The sequence below is a fragment of the Lathamus discolor genome, chromosome 10, assembly GCF_037157495.1.
Source record: "Lathamus discolor isolate bLatDis1 chromosome 10, bLatDis1.hap1, whole genome shotgun sequence".
Classification (NCBI taxonomy): Eukaryota; Metazoa; Chordata; class Aves; order Psittaciformes; family Psittacidae; genus Lathamus; species Lathamus discolor.
In genome coordinates this window covers 11,011,067-11,031,248 of record NC_088893.1, presented here as the reverse complement: position 1 = coordinate 11,031,248, position 20,182 = coordinate 11,011,067, and the positions used below count along the sequence as shown (strand labels likewise).

Genomic DNA, 20,182 nt, shown 5'->3' with positions numbered 1-20,182 from the left:
TTTTTAGTCACAACTCTTTGGGCTTGACAATTAACTATTCACTGAAAAGGTGGGCAGGTTATTGTGAACTTAAATTCACAGTACTCATTATTCCACAGGAAGAATACAAACCCATAAACTCTGTCATGTATGTCACAAATGCAAGTATCTCTAAGCCAACATGATTTACGGGCCGTGCTGTGTCAGAGCATCTGCCTAGATCCCATGCAAACAAAATGAGAGATCCATGCCGTGAGAACAGTTAGACCTATGGGTTAGTTCTTGTCATATCTGCACTGAGAAGTCCCAAAGCAGTGGTAAGTCCATCTGTACATACAAAGTGAAATGTGGTTATGAAATGCCAATGAGAGACTCCGATGAGACTGTAGATGCGATTTCTGTCTCATTGCTCTGACACGCTCTGCACTGAATCTGTTGGGTCCAACATGAAAACAAAACCAGACCCTTAATCTCAGCATCAGCTGTTGCCTGAATCAGTGAATCAGTGGAGAGAAAGCATAGGAGAGGCAGGCAAACCATCCCTTCGATTTGTGTTTGCTGGTGTCCACGTGGCCATCCACAGGAGAGCCAGATTCATTTTCAATCTGAGGTCAGTCCAATTGAGGGCCAGGACAGACAATTTAAGAGCATTATATTGTTTGGACTCTGATTCTGGAATCACTGTACTCTGCAGAGAGTCGTACTTTGTGGGTGGTGACTACAGTGCTATAATTACCACTATAATTACACTGGCATGTTTCCTTCTTGGCGAGCCCCATGGAATTACAGTCCCGTTACCTGACCTGCGTTTCTGATAGTCCTAGCACGATAGACTATAGCTTTTTGGTTTTTTGGCCTGGCCACAAGCTGGTAGGGTAAGTATGAATTGGAAGGCCAGGAATGTTGAGTCCACTTTGACTGCAAGTATCACTTGTGGCTCCTTCAGGAGGTGAGGTGGAGGAGGAACCAGGGAACCAGAACATCGGAGGAATCTGGCACCACAAAGGAGAAGGACACTCTGGGAGTAGCAAATCTCACCCACCTTTAACTTCCGCCTCATGTAACTGCACCATAAACACATATAAGCTGTGTGTATCTGACAAATATGTCAGCCGTGACACTTCATTATTCACATTAGGCTTTGGCATTAATATCGTAGTGGTCATTCTCACCTCTCCTACAGCTATTGCTTCAGGATTTGGTGGTTCAAAAGCACAAAAACATCTTGCATTGCAGGTGGAACCCAGCTCATCTCTGGGTTTGCTCCTACCTGGAATGAAGCACACGTTAACCTTGAATCACGTAAATAAAGGAGGACACTTTACATATCAGGTGAGGGACCGAGATAACTCCTTGTTGCTTTATAAAAAAACACGTTTTTCCCAAAATCAAACACAATTTCTGCAGAAGAGCTGTGATGAGTTTCCATACTCCTCCAAGCAGGCTCTGACACCACAGCCCTTGGATGGGAGACGGAACTGACTGCGTCCCAGCAGGATGTTGTCTGGATGAAACCAGAGACTCCACTGCAAATCTTTTGCAGATTCTTTGTAACACACAGGGGGATTTGGTTTTGGTGACTTTGCTCTAAAATCCTCTAAATCAAAGCTTCTTCTTGAAACTCTTTTCTCTGGTTTCTGCTGTATTTTTCTCCCTGCTGATTTGGAGTCCGACCTGCGAATATGGGTGTTACAGGATGTTCAGCACCTCTCTGCGTCAAGTTGCAGCTGACTGAGGTAGCCACTTCACTCAAGGCAATTATTTGAGTTCTTCTGAGAGCCTCTTGACAGTAGGTAAAGATTGTTTCAGCTTGTGGGAGTGCCAGCTAGAACCCTTTATAACCTGAGTGACATGTAATGTCATAAAAACTCCTGCTAAAACTCACTCTGTCCTTTCAAGATGGCAATTTTGATGTCAATGCCTGTCTTTTCAAACATCAGATAGCAGCTCATCTGAATAAGAACTGGCAAGTCAGAGATTGCCTACAAGTATCTCCTACCAAGAGTCCCTTCTGCGCACTATTTTAGCTAAGAATGTAACTCAGCATGTTTTGCAGATCTCTTTCCCATTCTTTCAGGGGTGGGGGGGAATGCACTGATGTGAGAAAAGGGGAGAAATAAGATGTTTTAGCCAATGCTCTTATCTGATGACTAAGCAGATTGCAGTCTGATATGTCTCAATCTGAACAGTCACATTTTGACAATCCTTTTGCACATAATTGCCAGCAGAGCTTCCATTTTGCTTTAGCTAGTGCAGTAGTCACAGAAATCATGACTGTTTGGCATTATCTGCCTTATATTAGTTGTAATCACATCACATTTTTGTTTATATCCACAAGTAATAAAAACCATGCATATCTTTAGTTTGACTTAAAGAATAAAGCAAATCCATAATTCTGGCAAATTGCTTGGAATTATAGTTTAGAGGCATCTGGTTCAGATATTCCCTAGTAAATTGTTGGCACTGACGTTGCCACTTTTTGTTTTTTTTATTATTATTTGAACCAAAATGTTCTCAGAAACATGTGTTTTTCATCCAATTTCCATGTAATCCATTTTATGAAGGCCGCAAAGCTTACTAAATTTGAAACTTAAACTACCTGGGCAGAAGGGATTGTTTCTGGACACTCATTACACAGCTGATTAACTGAGGAATAAACAATTCTGGCATGCAGCCTAGTGTGTCTGTTGGTTTGGCTTTTTGTCTTTCTCAAAATACCTCCCCAGGTACAATGTGTACATTACAGCCTGTTTTGCTCACAAATTACATACCTGTATTTTATGTCAAGTCCAATACAGTTGCACCAGATTTTCTTATTCCACATAAAAAGTAACCAATTACTTGACTAAATACCTGTTTTAAAAATACCACAGAGTGCTTTCCTGCTGCTCTAAATACGAAAATGTTTGGTAGGATCTCTGACACTTACAAATCTTTCAAATAGTTCATATTTTATCAAAGAAACCAGACCACCTTTAAACGTGGTGCATAAGTCATTGAAACCCATTTCTCAAATACCTGATTTTTACACAAACAATAAGGAAAAAAATATGGCTGTATAATTTTAAACATGATTAGCTCTGACTTTTCTCACATTTCATTTTCGGTGGTTTTATTGTCAACTTCTGCTCATTCATCATAAAAACTACAGCTACCAGAGATTCAAAAATACTAAATCAACGATGGTGGGGGAAAAGTGGCTTAAAATACAACCCTTTGAAGCTTCCCAGCAGACCTACATTTACTGAGCCTAACAGGTTCTCCAGTGTCAAATCCCATTTCAGTCACTGTCAGCAGCTTTATTCGCACCATCCGAGAACCAACTTGTGGGAATTAAATCAACACGTTCCCAGAGCAAGTCCCACACCAGGAGGAACCAAGTCCAAGAGGCAGCTTCCTTTGCTCTCCCGACCACTTTCCCAGCAATGCTTTGCAGCTCTGGGCTGGCTTCGTAATGATGTGTCATTTGCAAGTCAGCACCTTGCACTAAGCCCTGAGGTGGGGAAATTACACAGCAGAAGAGGCAACAGTAAATTCCCCTGCCTTGCTTATTTTCTCAAGGCTGATGAAATCCCATTGTGCTGTTGGGGCAGCACAGCACAGCTTACTCCAACTCTACTGTGAAATGTGTTTAGTCACAGATAAAAAAAAAAAAAACAGAATCCAGACCTCAGCACACCTTCCCCACAGCATCCTCTTCCCTTCTGAAGTCATCAGCCTCTCCGTCCTTCACAACTGGGAGTGCTCGTTCTCTCCCTGTGCGTTGGAGCCTCTTGCACAGCATTCCTCAGCCTTAACCTGCCTGCAACGGCCTTGCAGGGACACAGCCCTGTTAATAATCATGAGTAGCTCATCTCCCTAAAAACCCCAAACAATTAAATGCTTCCCCTTTAAAGGCAGTTGCAAAATGCTCATGTTACTGCTTCGTCATGCTACTGCTTTGTCATACAAAGTTTTAATCAAATTATGAAATCCTCTTAAAAAGTTAAAACCTATGTATGTTAGCTAAAGGGAACTCAAAAGTGTATTCCTAAAAGCCAACAGTCAGTCAAAACTGCTGGAAGCAGTTGTGGTCCTCTCCAAAGTGTTACTCCTCAAACACGTCACCAAACGCCTCGCAACCGGACACCATCCTGCAATCAGGCACTGGTGTCCACGCAAGCTCCCTGCCGCTGGAGCAAAGCTGCAGGCGCAGTGCCTAGGGATCCAGGCATCCCAAGTCCCCTGGAAACCAACCTCTAAATCACTGGAATTGGTAACTATTCTATAAAACTACCTGGCACGCAGATTGGCCATCAATTGTGCTGTCAGGGAGCAAGTTACGCCACGCTCCAAAAGATGCCAAATTTGCTAGAGCACGACTTGTGTATCATGCGCATTTTTCCTGCCAGCACTCACCTTTAAAATGCAGGCACAGCTCATTGCCTTGCTAAGGGCGGGCTGAGTGGGATCAGATCCTCTAATCCCAGCAGCACCCTGATGAGTGACCTCGAGGGACAAAGGCAGGGAAAAAATCCTACCACGCAGAGTCCACCCACCACCCAGCAATGCCTGCTGAGCCGGAAGGGATGGGGAATGCCCAGCGCGCTGACAGCCGGCAAATTTCTCCACCAGTGACACGAGGGGGTGCTATTTTAGCCACTGTTTTGGTAAGGAAAAGATGTGAAAATAACCTTGGATGGAGCAATTAATACAATATTGGCTAAAGGAGAGGATGAGCTGCACTAAGGCAGCCAGGGGTGTGTGGTTTGAAGGACATGCTCTGAGAAATGATGAGACCTGAAAAGCGAACCAGAGGGAGGAACCCAGGGTCTGGCACATGGAGGATGCACAGAATTCCTTTAAGTCAAAAGGGCAAAACCTATCCAAAAATTGTAACTTTAAAAAGAGGCAGCAAGAATGATGAGAAATGGCTGCAGGAGGGCATCAGACCTAAAGCAGCAGGGAAAAGGCATTAAGAGGAAGCACAATTTGTGAGGCACAAGAAAAAGAAAAAAAAAAAAAAAAAGAAATATATGTGTTTAATACAAACTTGCTTGTTAGAACAGTACACTGGTTGTTACCTCCTCCTACAGAGAAAAACTGCTGTCCCTTAAATCCCCCTGCCCGTACTCCCTCCATGCTGCTCCTGAGTTCATTCAGTCCTGATCTTACAGTACTGGAGATGGGAATTGCTAAAGTCAGGCTAGTTAGACCTAGCAAAGGCAAATAAATGGCAAAATTCTTCAGCAGTATCCTAGTAAGAGACCACGAACAAAAGAAGGGCCACCGGGCACTCAGGGTGAGGTAAAAATGAGGAAGAAAAACCTATTCCTTTAACAGCCCTGCTGTCTAAAGCGTCAGAGCCCAGGCACAGGGGCTTTGCAGCCATCCACACTGGCACAGCCAGTTCCTTAGAGGAAAGCTGCAAGTTGCACTTCAGCGTATTGATAAAAGGGAATTTCCACATGAGCTTGGCACCACCGCGAAGAATTAGAAAAAGGTTAGAAAAAGCGATGTTTCGAAGCGAAACCCTAAAGAATGACAAACAAACTTTGCACCGCTCAGACCCAGCAAGCAAACCGCCCGGCCTGGGACTAAACCAGCCGAGGCGAGGATAGGGGCCGGCGGGGATGTCTCGGGGGATGCGGGAAGGGGCGGGGGGGCAGACGCGGAGCCATGGTCCTGCGGCGCGGTGTCACGTCCCGCCGCGGAGACCCTTGCTCGGGGAGGTGTGAGTGGATTTCCTCAAGTGCATTTTGACAGCTGTGAGGAAGCGGGGCGGCGGCAGCAGATGGAGACATTCCTGGCTGGGCTCCCCCTGCTTCCCCTCCCCTCGGCGGGACCCCCGGCACGGCACAGCGCGCCCCGGGGCTGAAGGGGGAGGCGGGACCCGCGGGTTCTGATGAAACATCTGATGTGCATTACGGCAGGGCAAGGGAAGACGACATGGGCACTTCCCATCACCTGCTCGAGATTTTCCTACGTGCCCGTGTCCCCGTCCCCTCGCCCCGCTTCAGCCACCGAACAAAGGGAGCAGCCAGAGCCGGCTGGGGGGGTTGCTCGGGGGGGAGTGCGCTTTGCAGGAGTGATGCTTTCCCCACGTGGTGCCGCGGGGGGGGGAGAGGGGAGGGGGGTGGAGGGGTGGTAAGGAAGGCAGCGCTCAGCACTGTTCACCCGGCAGGGTCCGCCCTCAGGTACCACGACCCCCTTCTCAGCCCCCCCCCCCCCCCCAAGTGATGGATTTGGCCCAAATCCACCCGGAGCTCGCAGGGTACAAAACCCTAGCGAAAAAAAAAAAAAAAAGGAAAAAAGAAAAGGAGGCGCGGGTGGAGGGTTTCCAAGAAAGTCAGCGCAATAGCTGCTTCGGAGAAGGATTTTTTTCTTCCTTTTCTTTCAAATCAAGTCTTACAACCAGACAGCAATGCCGCAGGACGGCCGGCGCGGGCAGCCGGCTCCAGGCACGGGCAACCCCGCTGCTTCCCCCTTCCGCCCGAAGTTCCCTTCCCAGCCCTAGTGCTGCGGGGTACCGGCCGCTCGGTGCCTCCTCCCCCGCCTCCAAAGCAGCGCTCTTGTCAGAATCCCGCTTTTCCACCTTATTTGCCCCGCTGCCCCGCACCCCTCCCGTACCACCGAGGGGCAGCAACTTGTGTCTCACCACCACCACCACCACCACCACCATTCCCCTCCCCGCCGGGTGCCGTCCGTGCCCACTGCCCCCCGCACGCCCATCCCCCGCGACGCGGCGCGGGTGGGGCCGGGGGAGGCGGGCGGCTGCAACCTGCCGGTGGAGCCGGGCCGGCCCCCGGCGGGCGGGCGGAGCGGGGCGGCGGCTGCCATTGGCCGCGGCGCGGAGCGACACCTGCTCGGCTCCCTCATGCGAGTGACACCGGGGCTCGGCGGGGATATTTGAGGCACCCTCCGGCGCCGTCACCGCCACTCCGCGCTCGCCGCCGCGCCGGGCACATGCGGTTCGCGGGGCCGCGGCGAGGAGCGCGCTGGGCCCGGGTGCGGCACCCCGCGGGGGAGGACGCGGCGGCGGCGGCGGCGGCGGGGGGAAGGCGCGACCATGTGCGCGGAGCTCCGCGGCAAGCTGCTGGCCCTGGCCCTGCTGCTCGCCAGCGCCCGGGCGGCGGCGGGCACTGAGGCCACGCACCCGCCGGAGGGGCTGCAGGACAGGACCCCGCAGCAGAAGGGGCGCCTGTCCCTGCAGAACACAGGTACGGCTTAGGGCTTGAGGGGGGTGCGAAGGTGGGGTGCTGGGGTGTGTGTGTCCCTCACCCACCGCTTCTGGAGCGCTGGGGAAATGGAGTTATGACGGGCGTTTTATTCCGGCGTCCGACTGTCAGGCGTAAATCATCAGAGGAAATAAGAGCTCGCTTCTAATTACCTTTAAAGCCCGGCTTTGCCAAGCACGTGTTGCCCTTGCAACAGCCACGGCCGCGCTCGGGGCGAAGCGCCTGAGCAGCCCGACCCCGGCCCGCGGAGGCGAGGGGCTGCCGAGGAGAAAGTTTCTCGGCGCAGCGTTTGAAACCGGGTCGAGGAGGGGAGGACGGGGACGGACGGGAGGGAAGGGGAAGCGGCTGGAAATGACTGGTGCTTTGCCTCCTCCGTAGGGAGTCGTGCAATGATGCAACGGGCCGGGGGTTTCTCTCCTCCTCTCCCGCCCCCTGCGCTCCCTCCCCCGGGTATTATCTGCCTAGAAGAAAGAGAGCTGAGGCGTGCACTTCGCTGGATCGCTTCCCAGCCGTGCAAAGAGAGAGCGCGGGATCCAGACGCTTCCCTCCTTCCCCCCTTCCCCTTTCTTTCCCCCCTTCCCTTTTGCCTTTTTTTTTTCTTCTCCCTTTAACACTCTCAGTGCTGCGAAACGTGTTTAAACACACACGAGCAGGAATGCACGAATGCCCATTAGGGACTGCCACATGTGAATCACGGCACTGTGCAGTTCTCAGCACGCTGGAGCCAGGACATGTGATCCGGCAAAGGGTTTGCATCCGGATGCCAACACAAGCACTACAGCTGAGCTCCCGGCCCCAAAAAAAGCCCAGCTCCGCGCTCTGCAGCGCTCCACAAAGAGCTCCATCCCCCTCCATCCATCCCCCACCCCCAGTGCGTGTGTGTGTGCGCAGCTTTTCGCTTGTGGCCGAGACAACCCCCGGAACCGACCCCGTGTCCCTCCCCCAGCGCTGCACTTCGGGGCAGGTAGAAGAGGGGGAGGGAAGAATAAATGCAGCGGCAGTGATTTGGTTCTGAGCCGGGGGAGGGCATGGGAACTCCCTCAGACTCCGCATTTCCATCCGCGGCTCCTCTCTCTGCCTTGCAGCGGGTGGAAATTAGACCGAAAGTTGCTGTAAAGACTTGCAAATGGACCGCATGGCAAAGGAGGTGGGGGGGGCTGGGGACGTCTGAAGCATGCTGCGGTTCGGAGGGGGATTAGGCAGGCTCCCAAGGGCGAGCTTTAATTAAAGGTACCACTAGGGCACAGAGTACGGGAATTCTTAGCATCCTCAGTTCTGGTTTAAAAACTGCCCCTGTTTAACTTTATCCCTAGGCTTTTTCAGCAACCACCTTCCCTCTGGCAGTACTACTACATCAATTTTTTTTTTTTTTTTTTTTTTTTTTTATTTTAAGGACCAGAATGTGTCTTGTTAAGAATCAGATTTTGGTTTTTTTTTTGCTAAGTGAGCATTAGGCAGCATTTTTTATTTATTCCTTTTTACAGTATTACATAACATCTGAAAGGGCAGAACAAGCACACGTGTAATGGCTGGCTCCAGTACATCTATTTTATGTTCTACATATATCAATATATATGTATTTTCAATTCATTTCTGCATGGCTGCAGCTCTGCAGCACTCTGTTTAAAGGACTGTATGTATCAGTGGGAGTTTTGCCATTAACTTCATAGACATCACCACAGGGGAAACCCAGTGGTCTACAAAAAACATTATGCTAATAGCCAGAAACTAGCTCAAAGTACCAGAAATTAGAAGTTTTAGATGGCTGGGTCCTGGGTTTCTCATTTGGCACTTGGAAGTCGATGGGGGGCTTTGTACAAGTCAGACAGCAAAAATCATGCCCGTCCTTTGCTCCTGAGGAATGCAAAAGCATTAGACAGTTCTCAAGTGAAATAGCTTGACGTAAGTATAGTAGATTTGGCATTTACTTCTTGGATATCACTTTCATAACATAATACACCCAAGTTTTGGCCTAATTTCTGCAAAAAGTGGGCATGCTGTGAGTACAAGAGCTGTTGTTGCATGTTTTTACTTTCAAACTGATGATGTTGGCAAAATAACTCCCTCCCCTTACCCACCACCAGCTTCTCTGAACAGTTCTTCAAATTAACTGTAATCAATGCTCGTTTTAGCTGAAATCCAGCACTGCCTGGTTAACGCTGGCGATGTGGGATGTGGAGTGTTTGAATGCTTTGAAAACAATTCTTGCGAGATCCGAGGCTTACATGAGATCTGCATGACATTCCTGCACAACGCTGGAAAATTCGATGCCCAGGTAACATGGTGAAATGTCCGATGTATCTGCTTGCTTCTAATATATACTTGGCATGTATATTAGTTCCTTAACATATCTTTGCAAAAAAGAGCTACTGTTACAGGGCAAATCTGCTTTTGCGCATGACCTAAGAATATTTCTGTTGAAGGGTCCAGAATCAAGACCCCAGAACAGTAACAGAACAGGGGTGTGCAACCTGTCCCAGGAGACAGGCTGTCTCTAGCTACAGCGCTCTGGATCACCTCCACCTACTGTACCCAGAATAACTAAATCGGAATGCTGAACATGGTTTTCAGAAACATTAGGCAGCTTAAGCTTCTACACCATGTTTGTTCAAAGCTGATTCTGAAATGCAGCTTGGGCTCCCAGTTCCTTTAGACATATCAAAATATTTCCCAATGTGCAGTTACTAAAGTTGGCTCTCAAGACTCACACGCAACCAGTACAGGCAACCTCCTAAAGCTGCTCTATTCAAATAAGTCTTTGGTTCAAGCACGTTAAAATACGTTACTTAGATGGTATGCGGTATTAAGTTTGTCTCCTTCATTTTCTCCCCAGACCATTTATGCATCATTGAGACATCCTGTTATTATGTCTTGTAAACCTACTCTCCCATTTCAGTGTGGAGGGAAGAGAACACTACGACGGGCCAGCAGCATTTGGCTTGACCATGTAGTTTACAGTTTAACTCAACGAAAAGCACCAGCTACATGGCACTATTAAAAACATGGTAAAAAGTTGAGCTGTATTCAGGATTCAGCCTGATCCATGAGACATGGTGGGACCACCCAGTAGGAAACGCTTTTGAAGTGCTGAAGTTTTAGGCTCAAATTCTCAAGGATGCATGAAGGGTCTGGCAAGCCATTGAAATGGGAATGGTTTCTTCTGTGGGTATTTGAAAATCTTCAACTAAATTTCCAAGTGGCTTCCAGAAAACACTCTTTTATTTTTGCACCACATTCTGTTGGTGAACAGAGTTGACCGAAGTAAGGCCTGTTGGGAGGGGAAAGAAAAGGGCCTACAAAGGCTGAGTGTAGCCATTGATGCACCTATTCCCCAGTCCTCAGATGCTGCTAGTCAAATACAGCCTGTTTCACATCCAGGCTGTCTCCAGTACAGAAGTATTAAACCCATGGAGTTTTAGTCCATATGGAGGTGACTTTAGCCTCTACAATAACACAACTTTTCATGGTTCATCTCTCTATTATCTGTAGTTATTTCAGGCTGCGTTAAATGACAAGACTAACATTGGCCACTTTGTTCTCTGCTTTCTAGTCTCCTTCCCTCGCTCTGAAACCTTAGAACTGATATCAGGTTTGGTTTGTACAAGAATGTTCCTTTTTTTTTTTTTTTTTTTTTTTAAATCCTTATTTGCCTACCATGCTGAGTATGTTTGTTACTGAAGGGAAGAGCAAGTGCCTTTGGTATGGGGAATTGAATGGGATGATGACTGGACCAGTTCTATGTTCAGCAAGAAACATTCCTGCCTTGAAACAGTTTGGGGACATCTGCTTTCAGGTCTGAGTGAATCTCGATGTCAGTGGAGCTGTGCCAATATACCCCTTGGATAAAGGATAACAAGAATTTGGTCTTCATGAAGCACTTGTGTAAAATAGTCCGGAGCTAACGAAGCTATGTATGCAGTGCAGGAGGCTTCCATGCACCTATTGCTCAGCAGCATAAAGGAATTCTGAGCAGAGCTGTCAGACTGCGATAAAAGCCCTGTATATGGCTGCTGTAGTCTCAGCAAAGAGAAAAGGATGGTTTTGATACGCACTAAGGAATTGACTGAAGGAATCCCAAACAGTGGTTAAAGAGGTGCTACTAAAGCAGCTTTCCTGCAACTTATATAGTTTCTTGGTATGATTTTCTTAATCTCACAATTTCTTGCAGCAAGGAGGCATCAAGACACTGTAGGATTATTGCTAGTGCTGATTTGAATCCCTTGCTGAGGCAATGGTCATAGAGGAAAAATACTCACAGCTGGGGAGTGGGGCAAGTGCATATAGAAGGTGCATACATGTGTATGAGTTTGCAAACTGATTTTAAAAATTAAAAGAAATCCTTGTTTTCAGTTACTGAATGTGTATCTGCTTTTGGTCCTGGGGACTTCAGCCATGGCAGGATGCCCTTTCCTTTGTGTGAGCCTGCTGCTACCCCAGAAGTGAGCAAAGCCAGTAACTCAAGCACTGAATCATTTCAAGGTGCTCACTTTTGCCCTTTCTCTTGTTGGGCATTCAGCTATTGGAGCAAAGGAAACCTCAAAATACCAGTGAGGAAACCCTGTGTGTTCAGCTCCACTGGGGTAGCAAAGCTGGGTAACTTGGCATGGTCTTTAAGGGCAGAGAAACAAAGAAAAGGAGGGGAAAAGCTATTAAGTGATACCCTTAACAATCTAATAACTCCTGACATTGCCCTACAGAGGAGCAGCTGGCTGGGCATAAATCAACTGCTGTGCTTAATGGACAAAAATACAGACCTACTCCATTTCTTTTCTTCTCAGGGAAAATCCTTCATTAAAGACGCTCTGAAGTGTAAGGCTCATGCCTTGAGGCATAAATTCAGCTGCATCAGCCGTAAGTGCCCTGCCATTAAAGAGATGGTGTTCCAGTTACAGCGGGAGTGCTACCTGAAGCATGACCTCTGCTCCGCTGCCAAGGAGAACGTCCAGGTCATTGTGGAGATGATTCACTTCAAAGACCTGCTGCAGCATGAGTAAGTGCCTCCGTGCTGGTGCAGTCAGAGGCGTGGGAGCTCCTTCCAGGAGCATGATGGTGCCAATGGGCTGTGCATCTGCCCAGGAGCTGTTTCATCTCCTTCTGGCCTTAAGTATGTCTTGTTTTCCCATGTTCAACACCAAGGTAATGCTTTCTCTACAGGGGCCTTGGGAGGCTAGGTTATTTACAATGGTAGATGTGACTGTGAAAGATGATATGGGTTGAAGTTGGACCTGGCTGTCTCCTTGGTCCTTTGGCAAATACAGTGTCAGTCTACCATTTCCAGAAGCATTTCACAATGTCTCTGTGCTTTCTGAGCTCCAAGGCACTGTTCCTGACCCCAGGATCCTGTTAAAGATGACAGCTAGAAGAGAAGGGGGAAGAGGGTCTATGCAAAGTTGTCAGCCAGATGATGATTTCTTCTTTAAATACATACTTTCAAATATCTTGTAGCTAATTGTCCCTGAAAGAGCTGCAGTCCCCCAGGTAATCTCCCATTCATCTTATTCTCTGTTAATCTCAGATGCTTTTTAATAAAACATGGAGGTGTACAAAATGAAGGCACAAGTCAGATTTTGAGGAGTTCATCCCTCTGACTGGGAACAGAGTTGCCCTCTGAGGAATGGCAGGCATGAATCCTATTTGGAATTGATCAAAGCTGCTACATGACAGTGACAAACCAGGCACAAGCTGTTTGTACCAACTCTTTGTGCACAAATGCGAAAATTGGAGCCTGTTTTTCTTGCAGGTGAACATCTCGCTCCCAAACAAGAAGGCTGAGCCACAGCCTAGCACCAGGCTTAACCTTAGAGCATCTTCCTACCACGCCTCTATGCCTTTTTATCCCTAGCGGAATTAGCACAGAAACTCCAAATCCCAGCAATCATGACAGATAATTTATTCTTTCTTTCCATAATCATTTACTTTGAACTTCTAGCCTTGCATTTGCATTGGTATCCAAAGGAGCTGTGATCCATTTCCCTTACTTTCTATTGAAAACTACCCTCCTAATACTTAAGCTGTAGTTGCAGACACTTCAATACCAGTCTACTCTCACATGCAGAATCATTTGCTGTGGTTTGTATGAGCTGAACATGATGGCCTGAAAACAAGGCCCTTTCCATGGACATTCCTGACACTGAGATGAAAGGTATGGCTGGTGGCAGATCCAGGCCTCTCCAGAGTGAAGGGCAGCATCCTGCTGGCAAGGGGGAGAGGGAAAGCAGGGCCCTGTCCTGCACAGCAGCACCTCTCTCTGTGGGTGCTGCTCAGACTGTGTTAGTAGGCTATAAATTGGGTACTTGGCACCAATTAAACCTCCCTTCCCCCCCATCATTTGGGGATGAGAAGAACTATGAGAGCCAAAAGCCTGTCCAAAGAGGAGTAAGTCATCCTTATTTTACAAACAGTCTAAAGCAGGAATGCTCAAAGGCAGCTGCTTATTTCTTGGGAGCTTAACTAGGGGGGTCTTGTTTCAAGAAGAGACGAGTCATTCAGCTGAACACCTGTAATTTGCATGATCTCATTTAATGCTTCTACACTTCAGCATCTCACTGAGTTGGAGCGTAGCTTTTTTATGCAGGACTCCCCAAATAGAAGCCAGCCAGCCTCCTCCCCTCCCCTAAATTTAGAGGCCATCTCTGAAACTCTTGAACTAAGGAACTTGTCTGAGATCAATAGGCAAGTGTGGCAGAGCTGGAAATAAAATCATGTCTGCTGACTTGCAGCCTTGTGCTCAGTTCAGGTACTCTGGTCAGGCCAGCTGAAACGCAGAAAGTAAAACAGTGACTGAGAAATGGGCCAGTATTAATCCACAGGGCTCTGGCAGGCTGAATACCTGAAATTTTTGGCAGCTGAGCCACTTTTTAGTCATACCAGCAACCTATTTCTTACACAGATTTTTGTAAAGGTTGTGCCAAATTTCAACTACTGATTTCTCTATCTTTTTTTTTTTTTCCTTCCTTCTGCTGTATTTCTCTGTCTGCAGCATGCTCAGTCCTCTCATCTTGTATTTTGCATTTAAAGCCAACCGTAAGAGTGGAGAAGCAAGTGGCAGCTCTCAGGCTTGTTCTCTGATTATTTTGTTCTGTTTTCTCCCAGTGAGTGTTGAGGAACACGATCGGGGCGCTGAAGTCTCTTCCTGAGTCAGCTGTGGTGGGGTGGGGGTCAGGCTGATTTGCTATGGTGGAAGTGGTGACAGGCCCTGGCAGATCAGTCAGTGCTGCATTCCAAGTAACTTTTTCTAAGCAGCAGAAACAATCCAAACATGGGAAATATTTGGAGATAGGTGGCTCTCCAAGATTAGTCATTCAGAATGTGTTTAAGCCGTTGGGCAAAGTAAAACCAGGGTAGTGTCAGACAATGATCATCATCTGTTGGTTTTCTTCATCTCTCCTGTCTAAGTTCTTGGGAATAGATTGAGACTGGTCCAGGGCCACCAGAGCTGGTGCCCAGAAGGTGCACCCCAAGCACTCTATACAGCCACAACTGCTGGCCCCACTGTGGCACTGTGGATGGTTCCTGCTGTGGAAGACTTTGAAGCACGTCCTTCTGGGGCTGCTAGCAGCTGAGCGGTTGTGTCAATAGACAACATCAATATTGACCCACAAAACTTGTGACCACAACTATTTTAAAATCGCTGCACTCAGTGACCTGTGGCTGAGGAAGTGCCTGTGCTCAGGCTGCGTTGTGCTGCGGGGGCACAGAGGGATGGGGGGAAGCAGAAATGGTATTTGGCCATGGCTCATTTGGACTCCTTGTTTGGCTGGGAAAAAGTACGTACTGAAAGCTGTACTCAACTCTGAGGAAATGAAGGGGAAAAAAAACTTTGGTGGCACTGTTTCTTCCCACACCAAGTGGATTCCCATGTGTCTGAGCTCTGTGCAGCTGGATCCTGAGTTCAGATAGGATCTTGCTTGTGGTGGAGATCAACACCTGATGTTCCAAGGAAAGCCAAAGGTTATGAGAAAAGCCAGGGAACCTCTAGTTGAGTATCTTCTGCTCCTTGCAGAGGTAAGGAAATGCCTCCCAGTGCAGAACAATGATCAGTGTATGCTCTGTACCAGCTGTACACCTGGAGATAGAGAGCTGTTTGACCGAGTAGATGGCTCTAAACATGAGCAGGTTTCTTTTCTTGTGTATTCTGATTAATAAAGATGAAGGCCATGGAAAGAGAGTGTCAGAAGGTGTGAGACAGCAGTTCTTCCGTTTGACAGCTCCATTTGCCAGGCTTGTAGACCTCATGTATTCCTGTGGTGGACTCCCAGAGTATCTCCAGTGGGAGAGAAATCAAGGCAGATCCAGCACTTGAGTGAAGCTTCGTTTGACAGGATACCATCATGTGCATTTCCCACAGCAGTATGGCCAATTAGAATATGATATTGCTTGATAAACATATGGTGCAGAACTGCTCTATGAGCTGTTTTGTAGCAGCAACTCCACCTTGCCAGGTCAGTAGGTGGCACAGGAATAACGCTACTGAACCATGCTGTGTGCAAGGGAGGGTAAGGCAGAGGGGCCATTGCACTTGTTCACTGGTAGATAACCCTTATATATTGACTCTTTTCTCACTGTTTCCTTCCCTCCTAGGCCATATGTTGATCTAGTGAACATCCTGCTCACCTGTGGTGATGAGGTGAAAAAGGCAATAACAAGAAGCGTCCAGGTCCAGTGCGAACAGAACTGGGGAAGTCTCTGCTCCATCCTGAGCTTCTGCACCTCTTCTGTGCACAGTGACACCATCCTGGGTCCAGAAAAGAAGGCAGGTGAAGCCAGCAAAGCTGGTGCTGGCCGTGGGGACATGCTGGCCCACTCCGACTCTGACCACAGGGAGACCTCACGAGCATCCAAGGCAGAGAGAGGTACTAAGGGCCACTTGAACGCCCATGCCCGGGTGAAAGCTGGGGGCCATGGTCCCAAAGGGGTACATGGGATCATGGACCGGGCAGATGAACTGTCCGACTTTTCTGACATCCGGAGGTGAAAAAAGGCACCAAGTCCCCATTTCCCCCATCCTTCCCCTCCACTGGAAACCTCCTCCGTTGAGTCCCATCTTCCCGTCTATGGACATTCCAAAGCATTTCCCATTCAGAGATCAAGCAGAGGGCATTGCAAGATATATACGGACCTCGGCAACAGTGTATATAGTAGCAAAGGGAGAGCAGTGGCAATGGGTTATAGATCCAGCAAACTCAACACTTGAGCAGCCACCAAGTGTGGCAAAATGTCTCCAGCTAAATTCATTTCCCCTTTTTTATGAAGTGGACATCAGCTGAAATTTAGGATCTTGTTTGGGGGTTGTTGGGTTCTTTTGAGGATTTGTTTTTCTTTTTGTTTTGTTTCGTTCTTTTTTTTTTTCTTGGTCTCCTTCGCTGGGGAGAAGGTTCCAGGAGGGCTCTGCCAGATTGCATGTGGCTGCTTGTGGCTTAGCACCTCTGAAGGTTTAGGGCACAGCCTTACAGCAGATGGCTGAATTCCAGGGGGATTTGGTTTCTTGTCTGTGGCTGAGAGCACAAAAGCTCAAGGCTCTCTACGTGACGCTCTCTAATGAAATAGCTACCCCATCTCTTGCACAGGAACTGTGGGGTCTGGAGCTCCACCGCTTTATCTTAAGTAACTTCTGAGCCATTGTTCCCATCTGGATGATGCTGCCTAGTCTAAGTGCCCCCCGTTTGGTTTTTAACCACTGCATAACTTGACACTTGCTAATCCAGTCACTTCAGCATATCAAAGGCAAGTAGTCAGCTTCCAGGCAAGGCAACATGACTGTTAAGACTTGCACAGTAGGGAGGACCCCCAGGAGTACGCTGGTGGACCTCTAAAACCCCTGTGCACATTCTCTGCTTACACCTGTCCGCTCAGTGATACAGGTCCTCCAGCCCAAGCTTAAAAGGGTGGGTGTAGGCTCAGACAGTGAAGGACCCTATATACCTGTTTTTTCTGCAGGACTGCATTGAAGACCCATCATAAATCTCCTTAGCAGCAGCATGGCATGGTTTGCTAGGATGTGGACCCCCGTTCTAACCTGCCTATCAGCTGTGGTTTATCCAAATGCCAAAGATAAGGAGAAGGGGTTGACTTGGGTTTTGGTTTTTTTAATTGTCATGCAAATAATGACCACCAATCTCTGCAGAATGAGTTAGTAAAGATGAAGAGTGTCAAGAGCTTATTGCCTCTAACCAGTTTTAAGTGTGAATGAGGTGTTTGAACACATCTCTCCTACCCCCTATGCAATTGTAATTCTCAGGTTGCAGATCTGCAATCCTATATCCCCAGATATTGTGGTGGAAATGGAGGTTACAGCATCCACGGGGACAGAAGGGTGAACTCTTCAGCTTCCTCTAGAGAAAAAGCAAGTTTTCTTAGAAAGTGGGAATCACACCAGGGATTTGAGCCTTCTCATTTAGAAAGTTTGGGAGGAAAGCTGTGGGGGCAGGAAGGCAGTTCAGTAGAGACAGAACGTACCCAGTGAACTAACGTACGTCATGTCGCATGGTGGGAAGGAGCTGTATAAACAGTAGAGGGTGTTGGAATTTGGCTACGATTTCCAACTTGGATTTTAGTTACTGCTAAGTGAACACAGCTCCTAATAGCTATATTCAGGGTTTAATGCATGTATCCACCCGCAGAAGTTATAGGCATTGCTTTTAATAGAACCCACGTAGGAAGAAAGAGAGGACAGTTAAGTTGAAAAGGTGTGTCTCTATGTGATCACCAGGTCTTTGTTTACGGACATGACCTTGATCCCGCCTCATTTTAGCTAAGTTCTGTGACAAAAATTTTCATTCAACTTAACTGGGAAGAGGTGGGATCAGGCCAAGAACTGAAGCAGTGAAGACTGTGCTGATCTGAGGAGCGGAGCTCCTGCCAGTGCAGGTGCTAGCTGTCCCCTTGAGTAGTAGAACAGCTCTGCCATGGATGAGGCACCCAGCCTGTCCCACAGAGGAGTTTGCCAGGGTTGGTTTGGACCTGCCTCTGATGGCTAACTCCTCTGCTCCAAAACCGAAGTGGCTGCTGGTGGTACCATAAGAAGGTTTCTAGCGTGCCTCCATGGGTTTCCTGTGAGCGTCCTCTCCCCCTTGGTGGCATATAGCCACCATGAAGAACAAGCTCAAACCAAAAAGACAATCCAAGTGTTTTAGAAAAAAGACAAAAAAAGGAAAAAAAGAAAAAAAAAAACCAAACACAAAACAGAAACAACAGCTCGCTACCAACATAATGCTCTTGCATTGAACTAAAATAAGATCCCTCTCTCATTAGAGGTCTGATTCATCAATGGGAACCAAACATACAGATCTACATCCTTGAATGTCTCAGTCAACGTATCACCTCAGCATGCATACAGTTTTACTTGTATTCATTTGTTCTGTGGGGAAAATTGTATATTCCCCTGGTTTAGTCAATAAAAATTGGGGGGAGGGAGGGAAGCTGTGGGTGGGATTTTTGTGTAAGGCATAATATTTTTTTCCTCTGTGTGTGAAGATTTTATGTGTTCATCTACTGATTCCACATATGCTATTATTGTAAATATTTAACATTTCTATTTATTATAGTGTCCCCATTTAAAAAAGAACACTGCTGGCTATGATAATTTAAGCGTATGTCATGACCTGTGTTGTATATATTCATGCCACTAGTATGGTTTTTTTTTTATGTTTAAAGCTGCGTAAATATAGTTTTATACAGTTCCATAATGTTATTGACAGCATAAATCATTTATTTATTGTTAAACCTTTCATATCTAACAAAAAGGGTGCGTTTTACCTGAGATTATTTTATTGTGACATCTACATAGCCTTAATTCTTTATAAAAAAGGAAAAAAAGTCCATTTAGATACTGTATGATGCTTTAATTAACATTCCTTATGAACTTGCTGTTCATGAAGGAGGTTTAGCTTAAAAGCCAAGATATGAATGTTTCCTTTCCGCTTTGCATCTGGAATGAGCCTTGTTCTGGAATGAAAATAATGGGAGAAACAAAATGCCTACTGGAAAACTATAGCAGAAAACCCTGGAAAATGCTGTCCTAACTTAAAGTGCTGAACTAAAAGGAGAAAAAAAAAAAAAAAAAGGAAAATTAAAAAAAAAAAGTGAACTGTCCTTAATTCCAAATCTCTGGGAGAAAAACATACTAGTTTTATCTCGTGTAGAATTTGCAGCCAAATAAGCTTGTAAAAAACAAAGAAAATGCATATGACTTTAGACAAAGCTCTGTACCTTTCACACTATTATTTTCCTTAAACACTAATAAATGTTTTGAATAAGTCTGCGGCTGGGTTTGTTAGCTGGAATTTCAGTTGATGTGATAAGGGGTAAGAAAAGCCCTCTGAAGTCGGGCCAGCAGCTTCAGCCAAGAGGGGCAGAGGTAATCTGTCTGCTCGTCCCCCTGAGCCTGTGCCAGCCAGGCAGCAGCAGAGGTGCCATGGCTGGGGCAGATGTGGGGATGGAGCCAGTCCTCTCTCTATATACTGGGGAGAACTGGTGCAAGGGCAGAGACTTTGACACCTGTGTGTCATTCCCCTGGGAGATGGAGACCACGGCTGCTTGGCTGGGACCTGGCAGATTGGTTCAAGGGGAGACGTGGGACAAACCAGAGGATGAAAAACACAGCTAGCAGAAGCTTGTGCCTTTTCCAGGATCAATAAAAGCCTATGCTTGTTCTGGGAGGTTTCCTTTAGCAGGAGCCATGCACTGGGTTCACTGTAGCATGCCAGAGCCACTTCATCTGCTTTAAATTAGGCTGTATTTAGGTTAGGAGTAGGGAGGTGCAGGTACTGATGGGTTTGTTCTCACTGCCCTGATGATCTTGGATTACAAAAGTCCCTTAGGAGGTGGCACACTGCTCAGACAGGTTGGCTATAGGAGCAACTCAGCATCCCATAAGCACATCCCATCAGGGCTGGGAAAGGGATCTGTGTATGACTACAGCACTTGCCAGTGGCAAGGTGGCAGCAGCCCCCAGCACTGGACCCGTTAACAAGTGCAACAGCAATGCT

At 47.2% G+C, this 20,182-nt stretch overlaps 1 protein-coding gene and 1 long non-coding RNA gene across 4 annotated transcripts in view; one reads left to right on the top strand and one right to left on the bottom strand.

The window, feature by feature from the left end:
• LOC136019804 (uncharacterized) overlaps positions 1–4,489 on the bottom strand; it is a 207,053-nt gene extending 202,564 nt beyond the window's left edge. For 2 of the 3 annotated variants that reach the window (XR_010615067.1, XR_010615069.1), the window contains exon 1: positions 4,378–4,484. This is a non-coding gene — a long non-coding RNA (uncharacterized LOC136019804). Of the gene's footprint in view, positions 1–4,377 lie in introns of all 3 variants that reach the window. The other variant, XR_010615068.1, reaches the window with a different exon arrangement.
• A 2,365-nt stretch (positions 4,490–6,854) lies between these two features.
• STC2 (stanniocalcin 2) lies at positions 6,855–19,451 on the top strand. Its single transcript, XM_065690946.1, has 4 exons — positions 6,855–7,178; positions 9,329–9,471; positions 11,975–12,186; positions 15,777–19,451. The coding sequence occupies exons 1-4, from the start codon at positions 7,028–7,030 to the stop codon at positions 16,168–16,170; spliced, it is 900 nt and encodes a 299-aa protein (XP_065547018.1). The 5' UTR covers positions 6,855–7,027; the 3' UTR covers positions 16,171–19,451.
• Positions 19,452–20,182: the final 731 nt, after the last annotated feature.

Excerpts from the sequence above, each read along its gene's own strand:
- STC2 (XM_065690946.1), top strand. The coding sequence starts at position 7,028 with ATGTGCGCGGAGCTCCGCGGCAAGCTGCTGGCCCTGGCCCTGCTGCTC. Across the intron at positions 7,179-9,328 it reads CCTGTCCCTGCAGAACACAG|CTGAAATCCAGCACTGCCTG; the intron begins GTACGGCTTAGG and ends TGCTCGTTTTAG. Across the intron at positions 9,472-11,974 it reads CTGGAAAATTCGATGCCCAG|GGAAAATCCTTCATTAAAGA; the intron begins GTAACATGGTGA and ends TTTTCTTCTCAG.